Genomic DNA, 22,485 nt, shown 5'->3' on the forward strand with positions numbered 1-22,485 from the left:
TCAGTGGCCTGGAGTTCACCGGCCCAGATCCTAGGTGTGGACATGGCACCGTTTGGCAAAGAGCCGTGCTGTGATAGGCGTCCCATGTATAAATTAGAGGAAGATGGGCATGGATGTTAGCTCAGGGCCAGTCTTCCTCATCAAAAAGAGGAGGATTGGCGGTGGTTAGCTCAGGGCTGATCTTCCTCAAAAAAAAGGCCTCATCTTTATTCTTAGTTTGTACCAGGTCATTGAGTCCCAGAAAGAGTAATGCAATTCAGTTCCTTCATTTAGGCAGAAGTTCTTAACCCTTTCTTTGGATCATGTCCCTGGTCCTCCTGGTACACTGTACTATTATTGCGCAGGATAAGAGGCTCAATAGAATAGCCAAAGCCCAGTGAGACTGAGCGGTCCATGTGTGGTCACTCCGCTGGTCAGTAGGCTTGTGTCTTACAGTGCTTTCTTGTGAATTAAGATTCCATTTCAGCCCTCCTTCATGGAATGGTTCCTAGAATATATACTTTATGATCAAACTATGCGGAAGAAATTATTTTCTAAAGAAAAAGCAAGAAGGAAGAATTGATTAACCATTGCTTCTAACCTAATATTGTCTGTTAGAAATGTTATGGACACTAGAAACCACAAAATGCTTTTGCTCCAGAGAAGGGTATATCCTAGAACTAATGGTGATTTTCGGAGTTCCAGAATTTCTGATAAGTATTCAGGGAAAATGCAAGTAGGTAAACATTACTATGTTTTTGAAGCCTCACTAAGTGGGAACTGTAGATCCAGGCCTCTTCGTGGGTTACAGAAGAAAGTAGCCACTATGAATACGTCACCTCAATGTCCATGATGAGAGGATCAGTATACCAGTGCTATGGAATATTATATAGCCATTAAAAATGAACTAGGCCTACTATATATATACTGGCATGGAAGATTGTCTGTGATAAATTTTTTAGAAACATAATGGTGCAGAACACTATTCCAATTGTGATCTCATTTCTATATAAACAAACCAATCTACAAACGAACGTATGGAGATAGGATCTGCTTCATTAAGAGCTAGAAGAACATATTTCAACTGTTAACAGTGGATTCCTTGAGATATAGAGAGTGAATAAAGAAGACAGGAATGGTGGCAGGGGAAGAGAGAGAGAAGAGTGTTTACTTTTTAATTTATTCACAGCTGTATTGTTTGGAATTCTTTTCATAAACATACTTTTATAATATTTTATATAGAAACTTTTTAAAAGGTATTTGTATCAGAAACCACTCTCTCTGTGTGTCCGATGGTTGGAAGCTCTATTCTACAAAGAAACATGGTGTCCATCAGCAAATAGCGCAAATGACAAGTATCCCTCCACCCAGAGAAACTCCTTAAAAATGACTATTTATAAATTGTCTCACACCATCCGCTGTCACACGTCACAGGTTAGAGGAAGAGATATAAATTGTCGATGAAAATAATCCATAACCAATCTGTAAATGAAAATTTGGGTGAGTTTATTCTGAGCTGAAATCTGAGGACCATGGCCCAGGGCCTTTCTTCCCGAAGGAAGAAAGGGCACCAAAGAAATGAGGTGTACAGAATGGTTATATACCCCCAAAGAGGGTGCTTTACATATGATTGAAATGTCCCTCCCACAATAGTCACAAGATTGCCCTGTCTGCACAGCGCTTGATGGACACAGCAGGTAGTGGGTCTGCTATCTTCGTGGGTGTAGCAGGAGGCAAGTCTATTGTCTCGAGCTGGGCGGTCACAGGTGAGTGCAGCAATCAGTTTCTAGCCTAAGGAAAGATGCTTAATCCTTAAGGAGACACCAACGTTGGGAGGGGGAGGGAAGTTGCACCTTTATCTCAAGGGCCTTTTGCTCTTGCCATAGGGAATCTCTAAAGCAGATATACAATGCATGCTCAACGGCCTCAGTCAGGCCCTTTTGGAAAGACAAGGTCAGGCCAAATTAGGTTTACACCAAAATGGCTTCCTCATATATTCCAATATATCCTATTACTTGCCATTTTTATTTGACAAAATGAAATCCAAACCTGCTCTGTGATGGAAATCCTTACATCTCGTGTGAGTGGGCTGATAGTAACAGTGGAAAGGAAATAGGTACAGTTTAAAATGATCCTGGAGGTAGGCAGCTATTTTCATAACAATATGAGAAAAATATGCTGCTGTGTATTATGATACTTACCACTGTAGATACTGAAAGCCATCCTTACATTTTCCTTGAGATGGAACCAAGAGTTCCATCTCAACATAGAGGGGAATAATTTCCGTGGAGATGAATCTATGAACTAATGAATGTATTTGTATTGAGAACCTGAGGTGTGCACTGTTCTAGCTACAGGGTCAGGGAGAGGGAAGACAAAGATGAGTAAGAGCCAAGCATCGCCTACGATGCTTATGAAATAACAGGGGAGCTAAGGTGGTACACAGACTCTAGAATGCAGTGTGGACTATAGTAAACACACATCATACTACCAGCAAAACCAGGACTTCAGAATAGAGTGGTTGGATGGTCCCTCCAAAGGGGAGCGTTGTTTTTTTTTTTTTTCTATTTTGTTTTGTTTTAAAATTGGAATAGCATGAAAATCATTGTAAGCAGAGGGGAAAGAGTCACTATGGAGAGGTGATAGGGAGGCAGTTAATCAGGTTATCATGGTAGAAGCCTGAAGAGAGCCCAGGGGGCGTGGGGGTGGTTGGCCATGAGAAGGAAGAAGGATATTATTCAAAACATATAAAAGAAGGAGTTGGTGAGGCAGATTGGCGAGTGGTGAGGCAGAGACACTCTGAAGTGAAGGAAAAGGAAACCGAAGGAGCCCACTTGTCGCAGCTTGACCTTCTCAGTCTAGTGAGAAGCTCTGTTATTGACAGAGAGTAAACGAGTAGTGGTGGGCTTAGGGCTGTGGAAGGACTTGGAATAACCACTGTGAAGAATATAAGTCAACCAGGAATAATTAAAAGGGTTGTGGAGCATCACTGAGGTCCCAGCTGAATTTTAACAAAACTAATAAAAAAAAAACTTTTTCATTGCTTTCTCTAGCAATATTGCAGCTAGGCACAGGGGCATAGAAATTCAGCTTGGCTAGAATGCATCTTTTGTAAAAATCAAATGATTCTTATATTGAAAGCTGCATATGAAAATTAGTCAAATAATCGCATCATTTCAGATTTCACTTTGTCAAATTCTTTCCCCTTAATTTGTGTAGTCAAATCAAGTAACTATATTTCTGTAAAGTGGGAACAACATCCTGGACTTCAAATGTTAACCAGCCAAGCAGTGCCATTCGAATTTCTAAAGTTTTTAGCTCATAGTTGCTTCTCATACGTTATGTATTTTTAGGCTGGAAAAACTAATAACATCCTTTTTGGAAGACCAGGATCCAGAGAGCAGACTAGAGGTTGGCGCCGATATGCGTAAAATTCATCACTGTTTCCATCATTTAAAGGTAAATTTAAGCATTTCCTCTAGTAGAAGCTGTTGTCTGCCATGTTCAAACTGCAGTAAAGCTTTCCTAGTTGACCACGTCCAGCTTCCCATGTCCAGAATGGTATGATCTTCGAACCAAGGCTGTGATTGTCTCTGAATTTTTTCAGAGGTTGTATTTTACTTGCCAATGAATTAGCTCAGACCATGGACTTCTAATTCTTTTGCCAGGAATCTCTACCTTCCATGTAGAATAGTTCCATCTTCAAAAACCATTGCTTTTCAAGGTATATAAAGAGAATTGTCCTCATTTTTTTTTATAGCAGTTCAGTTTTGATTTATCCATATGAATCCTCAATTTTTCTCTGCCCTAGGTTTCACCTCTCCTGATGATGCAGTGGAAGTATCATTAACCTCACTTGTCATTTGGTGTACTTCTTTAACATAATAAACATTTGTTGTGAGTCTACTATGGGCCAGGCATAGGGAAGGCAAAGTTGCATAAGTAAGCCATGGAGAAGACAGATATGTAAAGAATAATTATAATATATGATAAGTGCTATTTTTTAAAGTGTGAATTAAGTGGTATAGGGTTATGGAGAAAGGGAAAGAAATTCAAGAGGAGATCATGCTTGAGCAGGAATTTCTCAATTTAAGGAAGAAGAGATCAGATAGCAGAGAGGGGAATGATGAACTAGGAGGAAAAGAGGACAGGTAGGAATGGAAGACACAGCAAACAAAGGCAACTACCTTACAAAGACCAGGAGGCAGGAGAGGACCTGCATGCCTGATCTGTGCAAGGAATTGTTGAAGGTGAAAAGAGTCAAGGAGACAAAAGAAATTTGGAATAGAGGTATGGATGCTAAGCTCTCGTTTCATCTTACAGAAGCTACTGAATGACAAGAAGATCCATGGAAAGAGCACAGTCTCCTCTGAAATCAAAGATCAAGACTGCCAAGAACCATTGAAAGAGGAAGAATATAAAAAGCTACGAGATCTTCTACAGCAGAGAGATAATGAAATCAGTATCCTTTCTGAAGTGAATAGAAACTCTCCCCCTACTGCCTGAACCAGAAAGTGGGAACACTTAGATATCTTCCCCTGGCCACACCCCCGAGCTCCCCACCCTGCTTCCGGTTCACATCGCTTCTTTCCATTAGAAGTAAAACGTCCCCTCAGCCAACAAAATGGAGCAACTAGTGAAACATAGAGTTGCTATAAAAGGAAAAAACTTACCTTGTTTTTAACCAAATGTAGTTACTATTATGAGGAATATTTCAGTTTATTGAAAAGTATGGGCTTTTTTTATACCATCTCTTAACATTAAATTTATTTTTTTTATTTTTATTTTTTTACGACTCTGCAGTGCTCTTTCTGTTTTAGTCCTGAGCCAGTAAGTTAGCTGGTTATCTTTAGCTAGCTGACCGGACACCAGGCTGACCACAGCCTCACCACGGCCCAGAATCTGTGGTTGGTGTGTGGGTGAAACTCAAATGATGGCTGAAAAATGACAAATGGTATTTAGCTTATGAAGAGCAGAGATTGATTTAAATGTAACTTTTTATTTAAAAGCCAGATCTACCGCTTTGGGTTCCACAGACCAACGTTCCCAAATTTGGAAGTGAGTAAAGATATGCGCTCAAGATAGAATTCGTATTGGCTCTAGAAGGCAGTGTAAGGCAGTGTATTTTGGGCACTGAAAGCAGTGGCAGCTCATGGGAGCTATGCCCGCCTTACAGACTAGGTGGTTACTTCTAGAGAGCCCCTGTTGGGTGGGTTAGACCTCAGGTCTCCCCACTATTTCTTCAGTATTGTTTCTTATTTTATCTTTCAAGCGTCTTGTAAAAGATTTGACATTTTCATTACATTGGCAGAATTTAAACATTCGCAACAAATTATTTTGGTCCATTCTTTATGAACAGATATTTCTTTTTCATGTCTTAAAAATTACTGAGAGGCATTTTAGCTTCAGCTAGTGTGCAAAAGCATAAAAATAACCTCCATGAAGGAAATCCAATATAAAGACGTAAACCAAATACGAGGTAGGCACGCTGCCTGATTAACTTCGGTCTCTAATTTGAGTTGAGGATTAGCAGACCCCATATGTCTGATTGGAGTGAGTTTAGCTGCTTTATTATCCAGCCAGTAACAGTAGGTTCAACTGTGAATTATCCTCCCACACCAGCCCTTGTCTGTGAGTGCTGCCCGCAAGTGTTGTCACCCTCGCATTCCTTTTCCTCTCTCTTACCCCATCCATCTCCAGGGACGGTCCCAGCCTAGACCTCAGTCCTGGCCCCGGCCCCGGTCTGAGCTCTGCTTCTTTTCCTGGCCTTCTTCCTAGCTTAGGATCTTCTCCCCTAAATACTCCTACCAACTTCTTAATCCCCTTCTGGGCTCATGACCGTCTGTGCGTACAGGAGGGATGAAAGGAGATATGACAGAGAGGGAACAGTCTAGGCTTGTTCATTATGTTTATTTAAAAAGAGAGAGGGAGACATACATCATCTCCCTGCTTCACTGGTAAATCCAGGTACCTCTGTTCATGTGGGGCCACGCTAGATTCCTTACTGACTGTGAGGAGCTCGAGCAGGGTCTCGTCCTTCGGAGACTCATATTCAAAATGATGGTGCGTAGGGGGCATAGTGAAAAGAACACTGAACTTCAAGTTCATACCTGGATTGAAATCCTAGCTCTTCATTCATTAGCTCTACAACTGCTCAATGGAGCTCTTTCCTACTTGTCAGGAGGAGGAACATGAGATCTGCTCTGCCAGCCTCACAGGGCTGAGCAAAGACAGTGAGACAATGGACTGGAAAGTGCTTTGAGCGGTATAGGGCGTTAGACAGGGGAAGACAGGACTCTGAGGATAATGGGGTAACTCAGGAGAAGGAAAAATTGCAGCTAAGATTTACTCATCACAAAGTTTACCCTTATCAAGGGCTAATGGCCAAGAAAGGCTCTTGAAATTTCATAGTTTCTCAGTCGGGTTGGATATTTTCATATCTTTTTTGATAGAACCCAGAAGGCTGAGACTATGACAGGAGGAATGAGAAAGATATGGCTCGTAGGGGAAAAAAGTGATAATACTTGAGCCCAACAAAAGACGGTAATGCAACCAAGATGACAGTGAACAACACTGAGTGTTCTTCTTGGAAAGGGAGTGAAAACGGTGTTGTTTCAGTGACATTATTGTTTTGAATGAAGTTCAGATACCCCTTCACAAAGTATATAACAGGGTGTCACTTAGCACCCCACACAGCAAAGGCCCACGTTAAATGGAATGGAAAGGCGAAGAAGAGAAAGGAAAGGTGAGAAGAAGGAAGGCAGCAGAGAAGATGAATTTGTACTGTGATCTTTGTGAAATGCAATCAGAACACATCATTTCTCCGATTGAAGTCTTCCAGGGCTTTCCCGTTATACTTAGAATAAAATTCAAACTCCCCGCTTGATCTTGCCCCTGCCTAGCCCTCTCGCTTCATTTCTCATGCCTCTGTCCCTTGTGTTAGGCTTCAGTCACAGTGACCTTTTTGTTGTCCTTCTAACACAGGGTTTCTCAATCTCAGCACCACTGACATTTGGGCTGTGTAATTCTTTGTCGTGGGGGCTGTCCTGTGCACTGTAGGATGTTTAGCGGCATCTCTGGCCTCTACCCACTAGATGCCAGTAAGGCACCTACCCCCCACTCCAGTATGACAATGAAAAATATCTCCAGATATGGCCAAATGTCCTATGGGTGGTAAAAGAGCCCCTGTTTGGGAACCACTGCCAAGCCAGTTTCTCCTTAGAGTTTTAGCACTAGCCATTTCCTCTGCTTAGGTACTCTTCCTCTGTCTGGTTCTTCTTGTCATTCAGATCTTGGCTTAAATATCACTCTTAGAAAAGCCTTTCTTGAGGCTTGAGCCTTTCTTGCATACCCAATGTAGAGTAGCCACACAGGCCCTCTTGATCTTTTTAAAATAAGGTATCTGGCACTTTTACTTTCTAATGTGTGTGTGTGTGTGTGTGTGTGTGTGTGTGTAAGAGAGAGAAAGAGAGAGAGATTTGTCTTTCTCCAGTAGGACATCAGCTTATGAGAGTAAGAACCGATCTGCCTGTTCACTGCTCTATCCCTGTGCCTAGAATAGTGCCTGGCACATAGTCTAAGCTCCAATAAATATCACTGAATCAGTGAATAGAAGGAAGTTGCCATTGTGGTGTATGAACCAATGAAAGTGTATGATGATGTTGATAATCAATTTCATACAAGGAGGAGTAGAAGACCTGGGTAGAGCCCTATTTTTTTCTGTCAGACCAACGCCTAGACACTATAGAACTTGTGAACTCCTTTAGTAAATTCAAGATTTTTTGAGGCAAAAAATGGAAGCCACATCAGGGATTGTGAGAGAAAAATTGATTGTGCTTCCAGAAATCACCAAAAAGTTGGAGTCAAAGCTGTGGAGGAAGATGGAGGTCAAATGATTTCCATGTTACTAGCCCAAGAAAGAGTGTAACTGGGTGCTTCCCCTCCTTTCTGAGTAGCAGTCTTCTCTCCCACACCATCTTCATATTTCCTCAGACTCCTATTTTAATGAAGGCACTTCTAGGCATGGTGAAGCCCTTAAATTCATTTTGCTGCGTATGCAGGTAGAGTTCTGAGATTCTCAAGAGGGATTATAGTCTTTTCTCTTAGTGATGGCAAAATCCCTTAGCATTCTCAGCATCTTGCACCCGAAGGAACAGTGAAGTAGGGTAGAATGGAGTGATTTTCTCACTCATCCTCAGTGTTCTAGCATCCCTAAATGGCCTGCCAAAAGGGCGTTTTAAAATGATACATCTATACCAATAATTCACCTCTCTTCAGTTCCATTTGTGGCCAAAAATTAGAAACATTGTTTAAAAAGTGACTTCAAATCCCATTCGGATGTACACTAACAAACACATGTGTTGGACACAAACTGCTCTGGCCTCCAGACTGATTTGGCACATCTGCCAGCTGGGCGGGTTCCGGAGTCCTCCCTCTGCCCTCCTCCTGCTGCCTCCTGAGTGGCTTCCTGGATCAAAGTCTTATTTACTCACAGATATATACATAGCTCCTTTGTTTATCACCACTCAGTGTTTATTTTACTTTTTATAAACCCTTTCATAAAAATTTTAAGTCTTAACTGGTTATAACTAAGAGCATTTTAAAAACCGTTGGGTTTACTCATTTTTCACATAATGGTGCCATATTGAAAGACCAGTAGCCTCCTAAACTGCCCATAACTATATCATTGACTTCAGGAAGTTGAAGTCCTCCTTCAGTCAGTCTTCACCATGTGACAAATAGCAAATGTTATTGGGACTATTAATCTCATTCAAAACATTAGTGTTTTGATCATTATAATCTATCATGAGTCACTAAGTCCTTAAGTCAAGTTTCAGATATTCTGGTCAATATGTTAAAGAAGGAAAAGAAGAAAGCTCAAGATACTCTCCACCTGTCTGGCATGAACAGAAATGAATTTAGACACTCACAGAGCTCCCCCTTCCCAGCCGGGAACCCAGAAGGTCCAAGGACATCGCTCTCCTCGGCTCCCACACAGGCTCAGGACGTCAGCGCTTTGGGGTGTAGATCCAGTTTGCTCCACAGAAAAACAGGTCAGTTATATTTATTAATAAATATAAATTACGTAACCTTAAATAGAAACATAGACATCATAAATTATAAATCTACATAAAAAGTAAACAAACATATACAATTATAATTTTATTATTATATTCATCATCATCATCATCCTTATTGTTTTTATCATTACTAATATTTCTTGAGGTTTTGTAGTTGTAGCAGCAGCACCTGCTCCTGCAGCAGCAGTAACAAAAAACCCCAAGTAAAGTTTATCCATCCTCAAAAAAAAAATTCCAGTATTCTTCATTCTCCATAATAGAATTCAGTATAGCATCCTTTAGTTTAAAATATTCCAGGATAAAGGCTCTAACAACTTATTTGTTAGAATTATTTATTATAACTATCAAATCCCTTAAGTTTAATACCAGTTTTCAAATTGGTGACTGAACTGAAAAAACAAGTATGAATTGTCACAGAGTTCAGAGACAGAAATGGATGGGTCCAGGGCAACAGTAGAAAAGTTAACTTTAGAGAAAGGAACATTATAGGAGGTACATACAGGAGGGAAAGAGTAAGGACAGATGTTGCATGACTGACGTGATGACACAATGTTTATTTCTGAATCTAAATGAGCTCTCGGCAGCAGAATAATTTAAAAATATATCACACTCTGACTTAAAGGACAATAAACAAACAGTTTTGTCGGATGATAGGATTTCACAGGGTTGGACCAATTCAGAGGCACCGTCCCCATTTGTAGCTTGTGACAAGCATGTCAGTACCGCAACTGCAGAACCGCGCTGGAAGCCCAGGTTGGTTTGTGTACATTTCTCTTTCTATTAGACCAGCAGACGGTGATGTGTAAGTATGTGACGGGTGCCTTTCTCTTGAAGACGTTGAGGAATCTGAAGTATGGAATGTACCAGAACAAAGGGGTGAAGAGCTTCCCTTTTTGGCAACATAGGTCGAAATTTTCTGTATAAACGTATGTTGGAATGGACAACCTGACATGCATTGTTTTCTAAAGGATTCAGCTTGGGAATAATTAAGGAGTATGGTGCTCACTAAGAAGGACACTTTTTAGTTAATAAAGAAAAGATTGAGAAGCCTGGAAGTATATTTTGTGATGGTATATCCCTTTATCTCTTTATTGCAAATCTCCTTGCTTTGAATATTTCTTTAGCAACACAGCACAGAAGGATAAATTTAAAGTCCCAGGAAACCAAAAATGCTGCTTTTACCATTTATCATGGTGGCAGTAGACAGGGAAAAGCAACTGTTCCTCTCTGTGATTGTTTTCCATACAGCATTCCTATACTCTATTATGGGCAACAGCTGGTTGGAAAAAAGATGCTCTCTGGATTGGTGACTTCACTAGTTCAACCATCAATTTATTCATTCCTTCATTCATTCAACATATGTTTATTGGTACACACTTCGTTCTAGGTACTGTGCTAATTATTTTTATTACGGCTAAAGCTTACATAGCCTTTTTATGTGCCAGGTAGTCTTCAGAGTTCACTGCTTGAATTAACTCATCTAATCCTTATCCTAAAGTTCTTGCATTACCCCTATATTACAGATGAGGACATGCATGGACACAGTCTCTGACCTCAGAGCACTTACAGACTTACAGAGAAGAGAGCCTTGAACAATTAATTTAAGAAGTATACCTCTGTATGACTAATGGAGCACATGCGGGGGAACCCTACCTCAATGTTAAGACCCAAAAGATCCAAGAAGGGGTATGGGGGTGGGAGTGTGGCTGGAAGGAACATTGCAAGCAGAAGGAATCACTTCCAAGGCCTCTGTGGTAGAAAGGAGGCTTTTAGGAAGTGAAAATGCCAGGTATGGTTGGGATCTGAGGAGTGAGAGACTGGGAAGACGGGGTGAGTGACATGTGCAGAACAGACTGGCAGAGGACACAAACACTGAATGACCAGTTAGGGGGCCCTTGTAGTCCAGTAGTCCAAGCCAAAGGATGGGGCTGATGAGAGAGAGGTGGGGGGATCAGAAGCACTCGAGGAGGTAGAGTGAACTGGGCTTGGTGACTAATTGGATATGTGGGGTAAGAATGAGGATTGGTCCCCAGGTCTCTGGGTGGCTGGTGAGGCTCTTCATGGAGGTAAGGAATGGTGCCTCCCCTGGCCCTGCAACAGTTGGCATCGTTGGCTCTAGACAACACAGCATGGGCATCTCTGCTGAAATGAAAGGCCATAATCAGTACCCATGTTAGAACCTCACGCTCACGGTGGAAGGAACTCTGTTTACTGGCCTTTTCCAAAGACACGCACGTTGTGCCATGCAGAAATGGCCTCAGATATCACTGCCCAGCCCCTTGCTGTGTGCCAGGCCTTTTCTAGTTCTATTTTTTCTTGCCCACACCATCTCCCTTCTCATAATTCTTCTTTCCCACAGCATCTCATAATCTCTCTCCCAACTCATAATTACAGTCAACTTTTTCAGTAACTCCTTTTTGCTTGATATTGCTATCAAGACAGACTATAGTTTTGTTTGGAGGATGAATTAAGTTCACTTGAATAAAAAAAAAAAAATCCCTGAAAAAATAATGGAAATTGTTTGCAAAGTCCAAGTACAAATGAAGTAAAAGAGTTTTCGAGAAAAGCCTTATAGTTGAAAGGGTTTTTGAGTTAACTGGCATTGGATATAGTTCTAGCAATAACTTTAAATTGGAGCAGGCTCACAAATGGATTGATAATGATCTAGCCATTTGGAGGAAGGATTGATGGGGGATTGATTTTATTTTTTGGCAAAAGTACAGATAGGATGCACATTGCTGTGGATGAAGCAATGCTGCGAAGCAACAGGTAATGGGATAGTTTGCTACGACGTTTAAGATCCCAGGAGCCGATTAGACTTTTATTATTACATTATTTTATATATAAGAGGCTTGTGTAAACTAAACCCAATACAAAAAATTAATACGCCTGTTGTTTTGAAAGCATTACTGCCTTATGCAGGTGTTGTCAATTTCTATTAACCCTCCCTTGGGCTGTTTTTAATGCAGAAGGCACATAAATTTGACTATTTTCAGCTCAAACTGTTGTGAAACTGTCTCCCTTTTGATGACTCCCCCTTCTTCCATTCACCCCCACTTTATGCTGCAAATGACTCCTTTCAAATTTCTTGTGTTAAAAGAAAATGAAACCAAATTCGTGGTTCACGAGAGAGTCCCGCACAGCCATCGCATAAGCAGCCTGCCAAAAGGGAGGAAGCTTAGGGGCTGGGGGGCTTTTTGTTGTTGTTTTGGCGGTTAAATGTCTGTTTTGGCTTCATTGAAATAATGAGAGGGATTGTTCAGCTCCACAGTTTGAAAAGAGTCATATTGTTCTCTTTAAAATAGCAGGAGTTTTATAGTTTGGGTTTTTTGGGTTTTTTCTGTTTTAGTTCTCTGACTGCACAGTCCAAATAGTCACCTGGAACTAGTCAGTATTCCAAAAGCCCCTGATGACTCACACATGCTTTAACTGTTTGAGATGCTAACAGAATCCTCTCAACACAGGTGATGTCCCTGGCATTTTAAAAGGTGAATTGAAAGCCAAATCCACAGCCTGGAGGCTCCAGGCTCTTTTCTCTCACCCACTGGGTGAGAATTTGTTGAATCTCCAGTCTGTACATGGAAGGGCTCAGGGTCCATGTTGTAGGGAGCACTGAGGTGAACTGAGAAATGCTCTTCAGCTCTGGGAGCTTACATTTAAATAGTGGGGGCCAGCTCAGTACCCAAAGAGCAGAGAATAACAAGTGCTATAAGCAGGAGCTAGAAGAAATGCTATGGGAATTCAAAGGAGAAGGGAAGAATTTTAATAAGTAGATCAGGAAAAGCATTACAGAGCAAGTGACATGGAAATTAGGTCTCAAAGGATTGGTAGAATCTGGATATTCAAAGACGGAGAGAAGAACATTCTATAACATTCCAGGTTTAAAGAATAATATTAGCAATGGCTTGGAAACAGAAAAGCAAGGGAAAAAATATGTAGAGTTGGTAAGGGTGCTTGTTTATCTGGGGCATTGGAGATTGTTAAAAAACAATTCAATGAGTAAATTTTAAAGATCTTAATGGCTTTATTCAACAATTCATGAATCAGGCAGCATCCAATCTAGCAGAGAGAAAGGAGTTCTGAGGAGCTGTGCAAAATGCAAGACTTTTATAGGCATAAGGGAGGGGGGACAAGGAAGTTATACTAGCAAAAAGTGGATTGGTTGTGGCAAGGTCACTTTCCTCTAGAGGACGGCAGAGGTCTGTCAGGCAGATTACCTCACTAGTGCTGATCAGGTGATTCTTGAATGACTGGTTTAAGATTCCATTTTTGGAAGAGCCAAAACTGTAATTAAGTCAAGTCTCAGTTTGGTGATGTGGGGCTTAGCATAACTGACTCCATTTTGGGCCTGTTGTCTTGTCTTTAACAAGATGTACAGGAAGTCAGAAGAAATCAGGTTAGAAAATGACTAGGAAATTGTTAGGATGGTTGCTTCTGGGAGAAGGAGTAGAGGAATAGATGGAAACGTCCCCTTTTAACTTCATATGCTTTCATGTTGTTTTAATTTCTTGCGTTTCTTTATTGAATGAGTAGGGTCATGTTATGAAAACACTTGAATGCCAAGCCAGGGAATTTTCTTCGTTTAGTTGCAAGGGAACCACCAAAGCAGAGCAGGCATGGTGATAGTTGAGCTCTGGGGAGGTATTTCTGGAAGACATCTCTAGGGTATATTGGAGATGAGCTCTTGGACGCTCAAGCAAATGGTTTAGGCAATAGCATGATAGCCTGAGGTGGGAGTAATGGAAACAGAGAAGAGGCAAGGACAATGAAGAGAGATTATGCAGGAAGCCCACAATAATTGTTCATGGCATAAAGGACAACTCTGTTTCTTCTCCTGCTTCTCAGTTTTCTAAGTTCTCCTGACACCGAGGATGCAGCTACATGCACACACAAGAGAACAGGGGAGCTGGCACTTCACTGTGATCTGCTTCAAACTTTAAGTCAGTTCCTTGAGTTTGCTTTACTGTGGCTCAAAGGATTGCTCTCTAGACCAAAAGCTACTGTTACAAAGGTTTAATATACCCAAACCTCCACCAAGTTGAAAAGAAAAGCTCAAAGAGAAGTTGAAGGAGGCAAAACTCACCCATAAAACAACCAGAGACAAAGAATAAAGATTAGATTTTCTAAGATCCTTTCCATCTTACTTTTTTGTAGACCTCAGCCCACCTGTAGCCCACCTCTTCTTTTCCAATCTCTCATGACCCATCTCACCCTCCCTTTTGGAAATGACTACACTTTCATCTTTGCATTTCCCCATAAATGCAATTAAAGAAATAGTAAGTGGATCATTGCCTCCTCTGTATCTCTGCAGTCAATCTCACTTCTGCAGAGAACAGTAGTGACCAGTTAGCCAAGGTTTGCTCCAAGTGCTACCTCCGAGAAATGCATTTGGCATTCCTCCTATTTGAAGGGTTTATATATTTGATGAATAAATGATACTTGAAAAAGAGAAAGAGAAGGATAGAGAAAAGGAAAAACAATAGATCTCTGCTTTAGGTCCAAAATCAAGGTTCACACTCATTTCCAAATGTTTATCTGATAGTCTTTGTGATCCCAATACGGTTTTAAACTTAAAAAGCAAAGAAGAGTCAATGTGTTTTCTAAAGGAAAGCAAGATGGCCTTAGATGGGACTCAACTTCTGACATTTGGTTGGATTCAGAAGACATCTATGAACACCTGTGTGCCTTATCTATCTAGCTATTTTGGAAGTCACCATCTCTGAGCACCTCAGGCATTTTTAATCTAGTAGAAGAGATAAATAGGTAGATAGAGCTGTCTTCCAGTATGATGAATGCTCAAGAAAAGGGCCTGGATAGTTGAAGGTTCCTGCAAAACTGTAGTCCAGTCAGCCATCAATTCCAGATTGTTTGGGGGAGACAGCACGGTCAGGAAGGGGAACACAGATTCCAAATATGGGGAGGATTCAAAGAACTAGAGGCATCAAAGAGGCAGAAAGTAGTTTGGTAAAATGGATACCTATTCCCTACGGACGTTAAAGTTGCCTATTAAAATTTCTGAGTTGGATCTGTAGAGAAAGATCACGAACCTGGTACTCAAGTACTCAGTGAAATGACTAGAAAAGAGGTCTGCTGATGACAGTGGGAGCAGAGGGGAGAGGAAGATATAGCCAGATAGAATGAACCTGAAAGGGGAAAAGGTTTCCTTTTTGTGGTGTTTGCTTATGTGTTTATTTTCATCAGTATGAATGAGTATTGCTCTAAAATACCAAGATAAAACAGGTAAAATGCAGGTCAACATTCCCTTTTCCCGAACCGGTTATAGGAGGAATCATATTCTGGGATAATGCCATTTTTATCACCTTTCGCTGAAGTTTTGGGTGAAAGGTTATATTTCTATTTAGTTATGTCTCTCAAGTAGGTTGGGTATTACCTGCTTAAGCAAATGAATTCTTCAAATAGGAGGGATAGCCTCAAACATCCTTTCAAAAATTATTGGAAGAAGACACTCCACTGAGGTCTGGTAGAATGCCCTACCCAAGTAGTCATGGAAGACCAATTGCTCAAAGTAATTTACTTGTATGCAACAGAAAAGTTAACCATGGTCCTGGGCATTGGAACTCTCTCCTTTGGCTCAAGGATAAAGGATCATAAATATGAAGATTATGGTCAGAACACAGGTAATTTTCATTTTATTAAACATTGCATTCAAAAATTAAATTTTCAATTGATTATTTTGAGCTCAGGTTTCATTTTTCCATGTAACAGTAGGTTGGGTTCCCTGGGAAGCAAAGTCTGAGCTAGATGTTTATTAGGGAGGGCCCTTGGGACCAACACCTGTAGAAGTGAGAGGAAGGATGCAGGACTTGGTGGAGGGAGAAGTTGAACTATAATAGTCTCAACAAAGGCCTCAGCTGACCTGATGAGGGGCTCGGTTGCTGGGTTGGCCTTTTGGAGCTGTCCCGAGTTGAGGCAAGGGGATTGGGCCTTCCTAGCCTCATGATAATCAGTCATTGGATATGGGCCTGCCCCTGGAAGGAGGCATGGCTTTACATAAGGCAGTTTTTTCAAATGAGAAAATCCCCAAATAAGATTGACAAGTGAGGAATTTCTGAATATGCTCCCAGCAGCTGGAGGATTAAGTCCTTCATTCTTGAAGGGGATTCTGAGTGGCACATCACAGTATCCACCACAGGTAGTACTTTTTCTAGGACATCCAGAATACAAATGTAGTCCTTAATTTACATGAATTATATAACTTTATAGCCCATAATATAACTCTATAGTGATATAACCCATAAAGCTAAATAAATAGAAGAATTGTGTAATCTAATCTCTATTTTTAGCATTGTTTTAATAACAAAATGTAGTCTGCTTGGGATTCCAAGAACACGGCCTATCACGCTGGCAGCAGGGGAAATAGAAGGTGTACTCCCTCTCTGTCTCTCTCTCTCTCTGTTTCTCTCTCTCTCTCTCACATAAACACATACACGTGCATGCACGTATGCACATGCACACACAGGCAGAGACTTGCCCAAACTTTGGCAATAAAACATTATTCTTTCACCAATTATATATTTACTCTCTAGAACACATAAAGCAATGTGCTGTTGTAGATGATGTTCTGCTCTAGAGACATTTTACTCTGAGGTTCTGGGAAGCTGGAAGGACTATCCTTAGCTGCAGGAGAAGTGGCTCCTATTAATCCATTTAATACACATTCATTGAATTTAAACTATGTACCAGGCATTGTGCTAGGTGTTGGAGATTAAAAGGTGAATGAGACCCAGTGCCTATTAAAGGATTTAAAATCTGGAGGAAGATTTATGGTGAACATGTGTATAGGAAGCTATAGGACATGGAAGAGGAAAGGTCAACTCTTTCTGGGTAGGTTTAGGGAAGCCTGTATGGAAGAGGTGGTCCTTGAACAAAATCTTCAGAATAATCACGTTTATGTCTGGCAGAATGAATAGAGGAGGGAAGAAAAGAACAGGCCACCAGTGCCTAGGAAACTTCTCAAGCAAAGGCATGGGGATGTGGAACACAAGGTGTGTTTGTGATGTTGCAAGTATTTGGTTTGGCTGGATTGTAGGGTTTGTGTAGATACGATACTGTTTAGCAAGAAATAAAGCTAAAGAGGGCCCAGCTCATGAGAAGCTTAAAAGCCATGCTTCCAAATTTAGAACTTTATTTTGTTGTCAGTGGGGAGCCATTACAGATTTTTCATAGGAGAGTAACATGGTTGGATTTCTGTTAAAGAGAGATTACTGATAGCAATGTGCTGAGTTAATTTGAAAGTGGAGGGAAGGTGGATCGGATGTTGTAGCAGCGGTCAAGGTAAGAAGGGCCTGAACCAAGCCAGCCCCAGTGGGGATTAAAAAGATGAGAAAAATGTTAGAGGTACGTAAGAAGAAGAACTTATTTGTGACTGATTAGCACATGGGTGAGATGAAAAAAATCTAGAATTTCTCCCAGGTTTTTGAGTAGATATGGTGCCATATACCAAGGCAGTGAATACATGAAGGGAAGGAGGTTTGGAGGGAGAGTTTATTAGTTAAATTATGGATATGTTGAGAATGAATATGAGATGGGGGTATCTAAGCTGGTAAATACATAGCTTTAGTGCCTAGGGCAAGGAGTTATTTAGAGATATGGATATATCATTGACTTATAGCCGTGATAGTAGATAAGGTGGTCCAGTGAGATGGGTAGCAACGAAAAAAGGACCAAAAGCAGAACACTTAGGAGCCTCAGTCTTGACGGTGTAGGCTGAGGCAGAAAAATCAGCAAGGAAGAACTGTGAAAGGCAAGAGAGAGCCAGAGAGAGTGAGATCTCAGGCGCCGGGCTAGAGACTGAGTTTCAAGTAGAATGGATGTGGTTAACAGTACTGGAGGTTGCAGAGTGGTCAAGTAAGGTGAGAAGTACAAAGAGTCTCTTGGATCAAATGGGAAGTGATCAGTGACCTTTGCCAAAGCAATTTCAAAGAATGTGCAGGCAGAAAGCTCACTGTACCCGATTGAAGAGTAGGAGGTAAGGCAGTGAGATAGGAATGGTCACACACATCATTGGAGCTTAAGGAATTTTGAGGCTAGGGTTTTTAAGTGGAGTTTCTTTGGGGTGTTGAAGTCATTCAGGATGTTGACAGGAAATGGGCAGAAAGGAAAACTGTGAGTTGGGAGCCCAAATCTGCTTGGGGTACCTGCGTGGTTTGTTCACTCAGTAGGCCAATATATACCAAGTAGCCTTAAGTTACAGCATCAGAGAGAGTGGGTAGTAGGACCAAATAGTACAGATCACAAAGGAGGAAAAGTTTGGGCCTTGGTTTTAAAAAAGAACCACAGTGATTTTGAAATGGTATCAGGGAGGCAGAAGAAGGCCCGCATTGTCTCTGGCCCTTCTGGTATTTACATTGTAGGAGAATGAACACCTTCCACTTGAGAGGGCACAGAGAAGGCAGTATCCTTGAGGGGAAAGTCAGATTTCGGTGAAGAGAAAGAGCCAAAGGGGGTGTTCCATGAAAACACTGAGCACGCAGAAGAGTTTAACAATGGAATGTGGGTCCAGAGAGCCGAGTAGGACAATTTCTTAGGGAAGCCAGGAGTGGAAGGAGGAGGGGGTGGGATGAGACAGAGGTAGGACAAGGAAGTAAAGAATAATACATGAGGGCTGGCCTGGTGGCGCAGCGGTTAAGTTCTCACGTTCCGCTTCTCTGCAGCCCGGGGTTTGCCAGTTCAGATCCCGGGTGTGGACATGGCACTGCTTGGCACGCCACGCTGTGGTAGGCATCCCACATATAAAGTAGAGGAAGATGGGCATACATGTTAGCTCAGGGCCAGGCTTCCTCAGCAAAAAGAGGAGGATTGGCAGCAGATGTTAGCTCAGGGCTAATCTTCCTCAAAAAAAAAAAAAAAAAAAAAGAATAATACTTGAGATGACAGTTGCCTGGAGGGGCTTGCATTTTGTGGGTGGCCAAAGATGACAGGGATAAAAGTCATGGTAAGATTGATTATCCTGAGGCTGCAGCCTGGTAAGTATAGCACACTCAGTCTCTTATTAGTTTTTAAATGATATCCTTCTGAAAGTTCCCTTTGAAATGAACTCTCCCTGGCTGATGTGTTGGAATGGGAGTGGGGGAAAAGATAGCTGGCTTCTGGAATGTTCCACTCCCAGTGAAATCACAGGACCCTGGGGAGGTTAGGACAGAGATACAGCATGGAAAAGTTTAGAGAAGAGCCGAAATTCTCTCTTGGGTAGAGTTGTCCCTGCGTTGTGAGGGAACAGTTGGTATGAGCCCCACGTGCTCACCTCTTGCTGGAGCCCTGGTGGATTCCAGCAGCAGCAGCAGCTCTCCTAGGGGTGGGGACACCGACCTGAGGGCTACTCCTGCATCAGCGCTAGTAGGTAGTGGTTTTGTGGCTTTGTAGATGTGAGTTGTTCCTAAGTCAGATATTTATAAATTTGGTATTGTATTTCCTAAATTGTAAGCTCCTAAATACACCTTCACTGTTCAGAAGCCTCCTCAGAGCCCCCTCTGGAGGTAACGCGGAGACACTAAAGCAGGAGAAACAGAATTGAATCAAGGAGACTCTTTTTCTGGTCTGTTTGACTCGGGTCAAGCACAGAGCTGAGAATCCCTAAAGCTCCTGTGTGACAATTTTAACTGTTACTTCCCTGTGGCCGTAATATAACCAGGCTTCACCCTGCAATGAGAGACAACAATTGCACTGAGCTGCATGAGCATTTGCACTGAGATGCAATGCCTTGAGAGACAATAATTGCACTGAGCTGCATGAGCGTTTGCACTGAGATGCAATGCCATGAGAGACAATAAATGCACTGAGCGTTTGCCTTCATCCTGGAGTTCGAGGATTTCATCAGCGCTTCCTTTTTCAAATACGATTTTCTGGGATTTATACCAACAAAGATGAAAATGGTTTCTGTCAGTGTGTTCAGTAGGAAATGTATTTTGGAAACATGATAGATGAACCCTGACTTTATTTGGAGCCCAGGACGTGATCTTTCTAGAGCATCTATCAATTGCTCTGACAGCCCAAGCCAGAATTTACCACTCTGCTGCTACTACGGTTAGGGTTAGCTGGTTTTCTTGTTTGTGATTATGTTATTAATGTTTACTACAATCAGTATATATGATGGGGGTGGGGGTGAGTGAAAAGGCCACCTTGGAAACGGTAAGCCGCTCTCCACTGCACACGAGCAAAGTTTGTCTTCTGATTAGAACCTCAGTCATTGTTTGAAAAGCCCTTTGTCACCTGTTATGCTGCCTCTTAACCTCCCTCAGCCAGAAACCTTTGCTCAGAAACGCTACTACACCCCTCCCAGCTGCGTTTCAGGCTGAGTTGTCTCCTCATCTTCTGGTTCCCTAACTTCTAGTCACGCTACATTCGTTGAAGCTGTGCTTCCATGAATCTGTTCAGTTCTTTGCTTTCGGTTATTCTACTTCATTCTGGCGAACAGAGATTTCTTGGGAATCCTGCAGCCATCCATTTTCTGAACATCTTGACCCTCATAAAGTTGGGTTGTGTTGAGCACTGTTCTACAACAGATAGAAGAGGTATATATACCTTCTGGCTGGGGCTACCAGATTTAGAAAATAAAAATAGAGGACACTCAGTTAAATTTGAATTTAAGATGAACAACCAATTTTATTTTTTAACAGAAGTGCGTCCCATTCAATTTTTGGGACATATTTATACTAAAAAGTTATTCATTATTTATCTGAAATTCAAATTTAACTGGGAAATCCTATATTTTATCTGATGACACCATCCCTGGCTCTTTTCTTTGTTGTGATGTTTCCTTTAGGGACCTGCTCCAGAAGAGGAATAGGGAGGTCTGTGTAAGTTCATTAGCATGCTGGACTGCTGCAGGGCTGGCGTTTTTGGGGAGATGAGGGAGGAGGTAGAGTCAATCTTCATGTCATATTAGCACCAAACACTGCGGCTTTCTGTACTCTGCCCCTCATCTCTTTCTTCCTAGACTGGGAGAATTCCAGGTGTCGAACCTAGGAGGGACGCAGGGGAGTTGGAGTGCATAGTGTTTCTCAAACTTTTGCCTCCGAATGCCTGTCAACATCTCACAGGGTGCTTGTGCTCTGTAGAACACTGATGGCAGTGTCACCATGAACATTTTTTGCTATATGTAGAGTTTACGTGGTACTTATCCAGCTATTTATTCTTCAGATTTATTGTCAGTGCCTAGGACTGGCTCAAACCATGGCATGATAAACTCCATATCTTGTCGCGACTGTGTTCCTAGAGCCCAGTCATTTGTTTTTGGTTATTTTAGGAAATAAGTTTTGTAACCAATAATTTCATAAATAATATGGCTTATTTCATTGGAAGTTTTTCAGATGCCCAGAAATATCTAGTTCCCTCAAGCTGACAAACCAAAATAGAACTATTGTGTATACTACTTTCTCCTACTGCAATACTCTCTGCTCTAACTTGACCCCCCATGCAGTCAGGACAGCTTGTGGACGTTTATGAACTTCTCAAGACGTCCAGACTTAGAAGCTTCCAGAGCTCAGTTCTGTGCATGATGCCACATGCCTTTGTGAAGTAGACAGATATAGTAAATAAATATTAACATTTAACACTGTAGTTTTCCCATCTTCACTGCACGTTAAAATCAACTCAAGGCTACCCTGAGTTTTTCGATGATGAAGTTCTCCTCTCCAGCTGTGCTGTTGAGATGTGTTTTCATATCTTTTTTTAGGAATTTTATTTCTCTGAAAGCTCAACATTTACTATTTGGACGGTTGGACTGACATTTTGCAGCATATGAGTGACCTCACCCGCAAGAGTTTAATGGGTGTCAGACAATGATCCTTCCAAGAAGTGCCCTGTACAATTGGTTCACCCTTCAGGTCACGTTACCAAACAGTGATCTAACTGAGGTGTAAGCACTGTCTGGACTTTGAATGTATGCATGGTATCTTTTTCTTTTTCTTTCAGTAGAAATTTATAGTAGTGATCACATGGTAATGCCTGCCATATTCTTTTTACAAGACTATAGTAGAGTACTTCATATTTCAACTACTATGTTGCTCAATCATTCTCCCCTATTACGGTAAAACTCTCAGTGAGCTATGTCATCTCAGTATTTTACAGTCCACTGATATGACATGAGAAAGAGCAATTGAGCCTTTTCAACCATTAATCTGCAGTGCTCATCACTTAGATAACACGGAGTGACTCTAAATCATTTCCATCAGTCCCAGCTGTGCAAATATATGTGCATGTACATATGCTTTCATGCGTACACACCACAGATACTCACACAATACAGCACACACACAACACCCAGCACACACGCACCGCACACCACACACATGCATGCACATCAACTCTTTCATCTTTCATGCTTTTCTGGTACATCCCGTCCTAGTCCTCTTAGTCTGTGCTAAATTAAACAAATGTCCTGCCATACTTACTGGTCCAGAACTAT

The 22,485-nt window shown here is 41.5% G+C and overlaps 1 protein-coding gene across 2 annotated transcripts in view; it reads left to right on the forward strand.

The window, feature by feature from the left end:
- The window catches only part of KIF6 (kinesin family member 6), a 377,323-nt gene that overhangs the window by 189,041 nt on the left and 165,797 nt on the right, over window positions 1–22,485 (forward strand). For both annotated transcript variants that reach the window (XM_070514982.1, XM_070514983.1), the window contains 3 exons: window positions 3,333–3,438; window positions 4,303–4,441; window positions 8,817–9,032. In XM_070514982.1, the coding sequence (XP_070371083.1) occupies window positions 3,333–3,438; window positions 4,303–4,441; window positions 8,817–9,032 (461 nt within the window). The remainder of the gene's footprint in view (window positions 1–3,332; window positions 3,439–4,302; window positions 4,442–8,816; window positions 9,033–22,485) is intronic.

The sequence above is a fragment of the Equus asinus genome, chromosome 8, assembly GCF_041296235.1.
Source record: "Equus asinus isolate D_3611 breed Donkey chromosome 8, EquAss-T2T_v2, whole genome shotgun sequence".
NCBI lineage: Eukaryota > Metazoa > Chordata > Mammalia > Perissodactyla > Equidae > Equus > Equus asinus.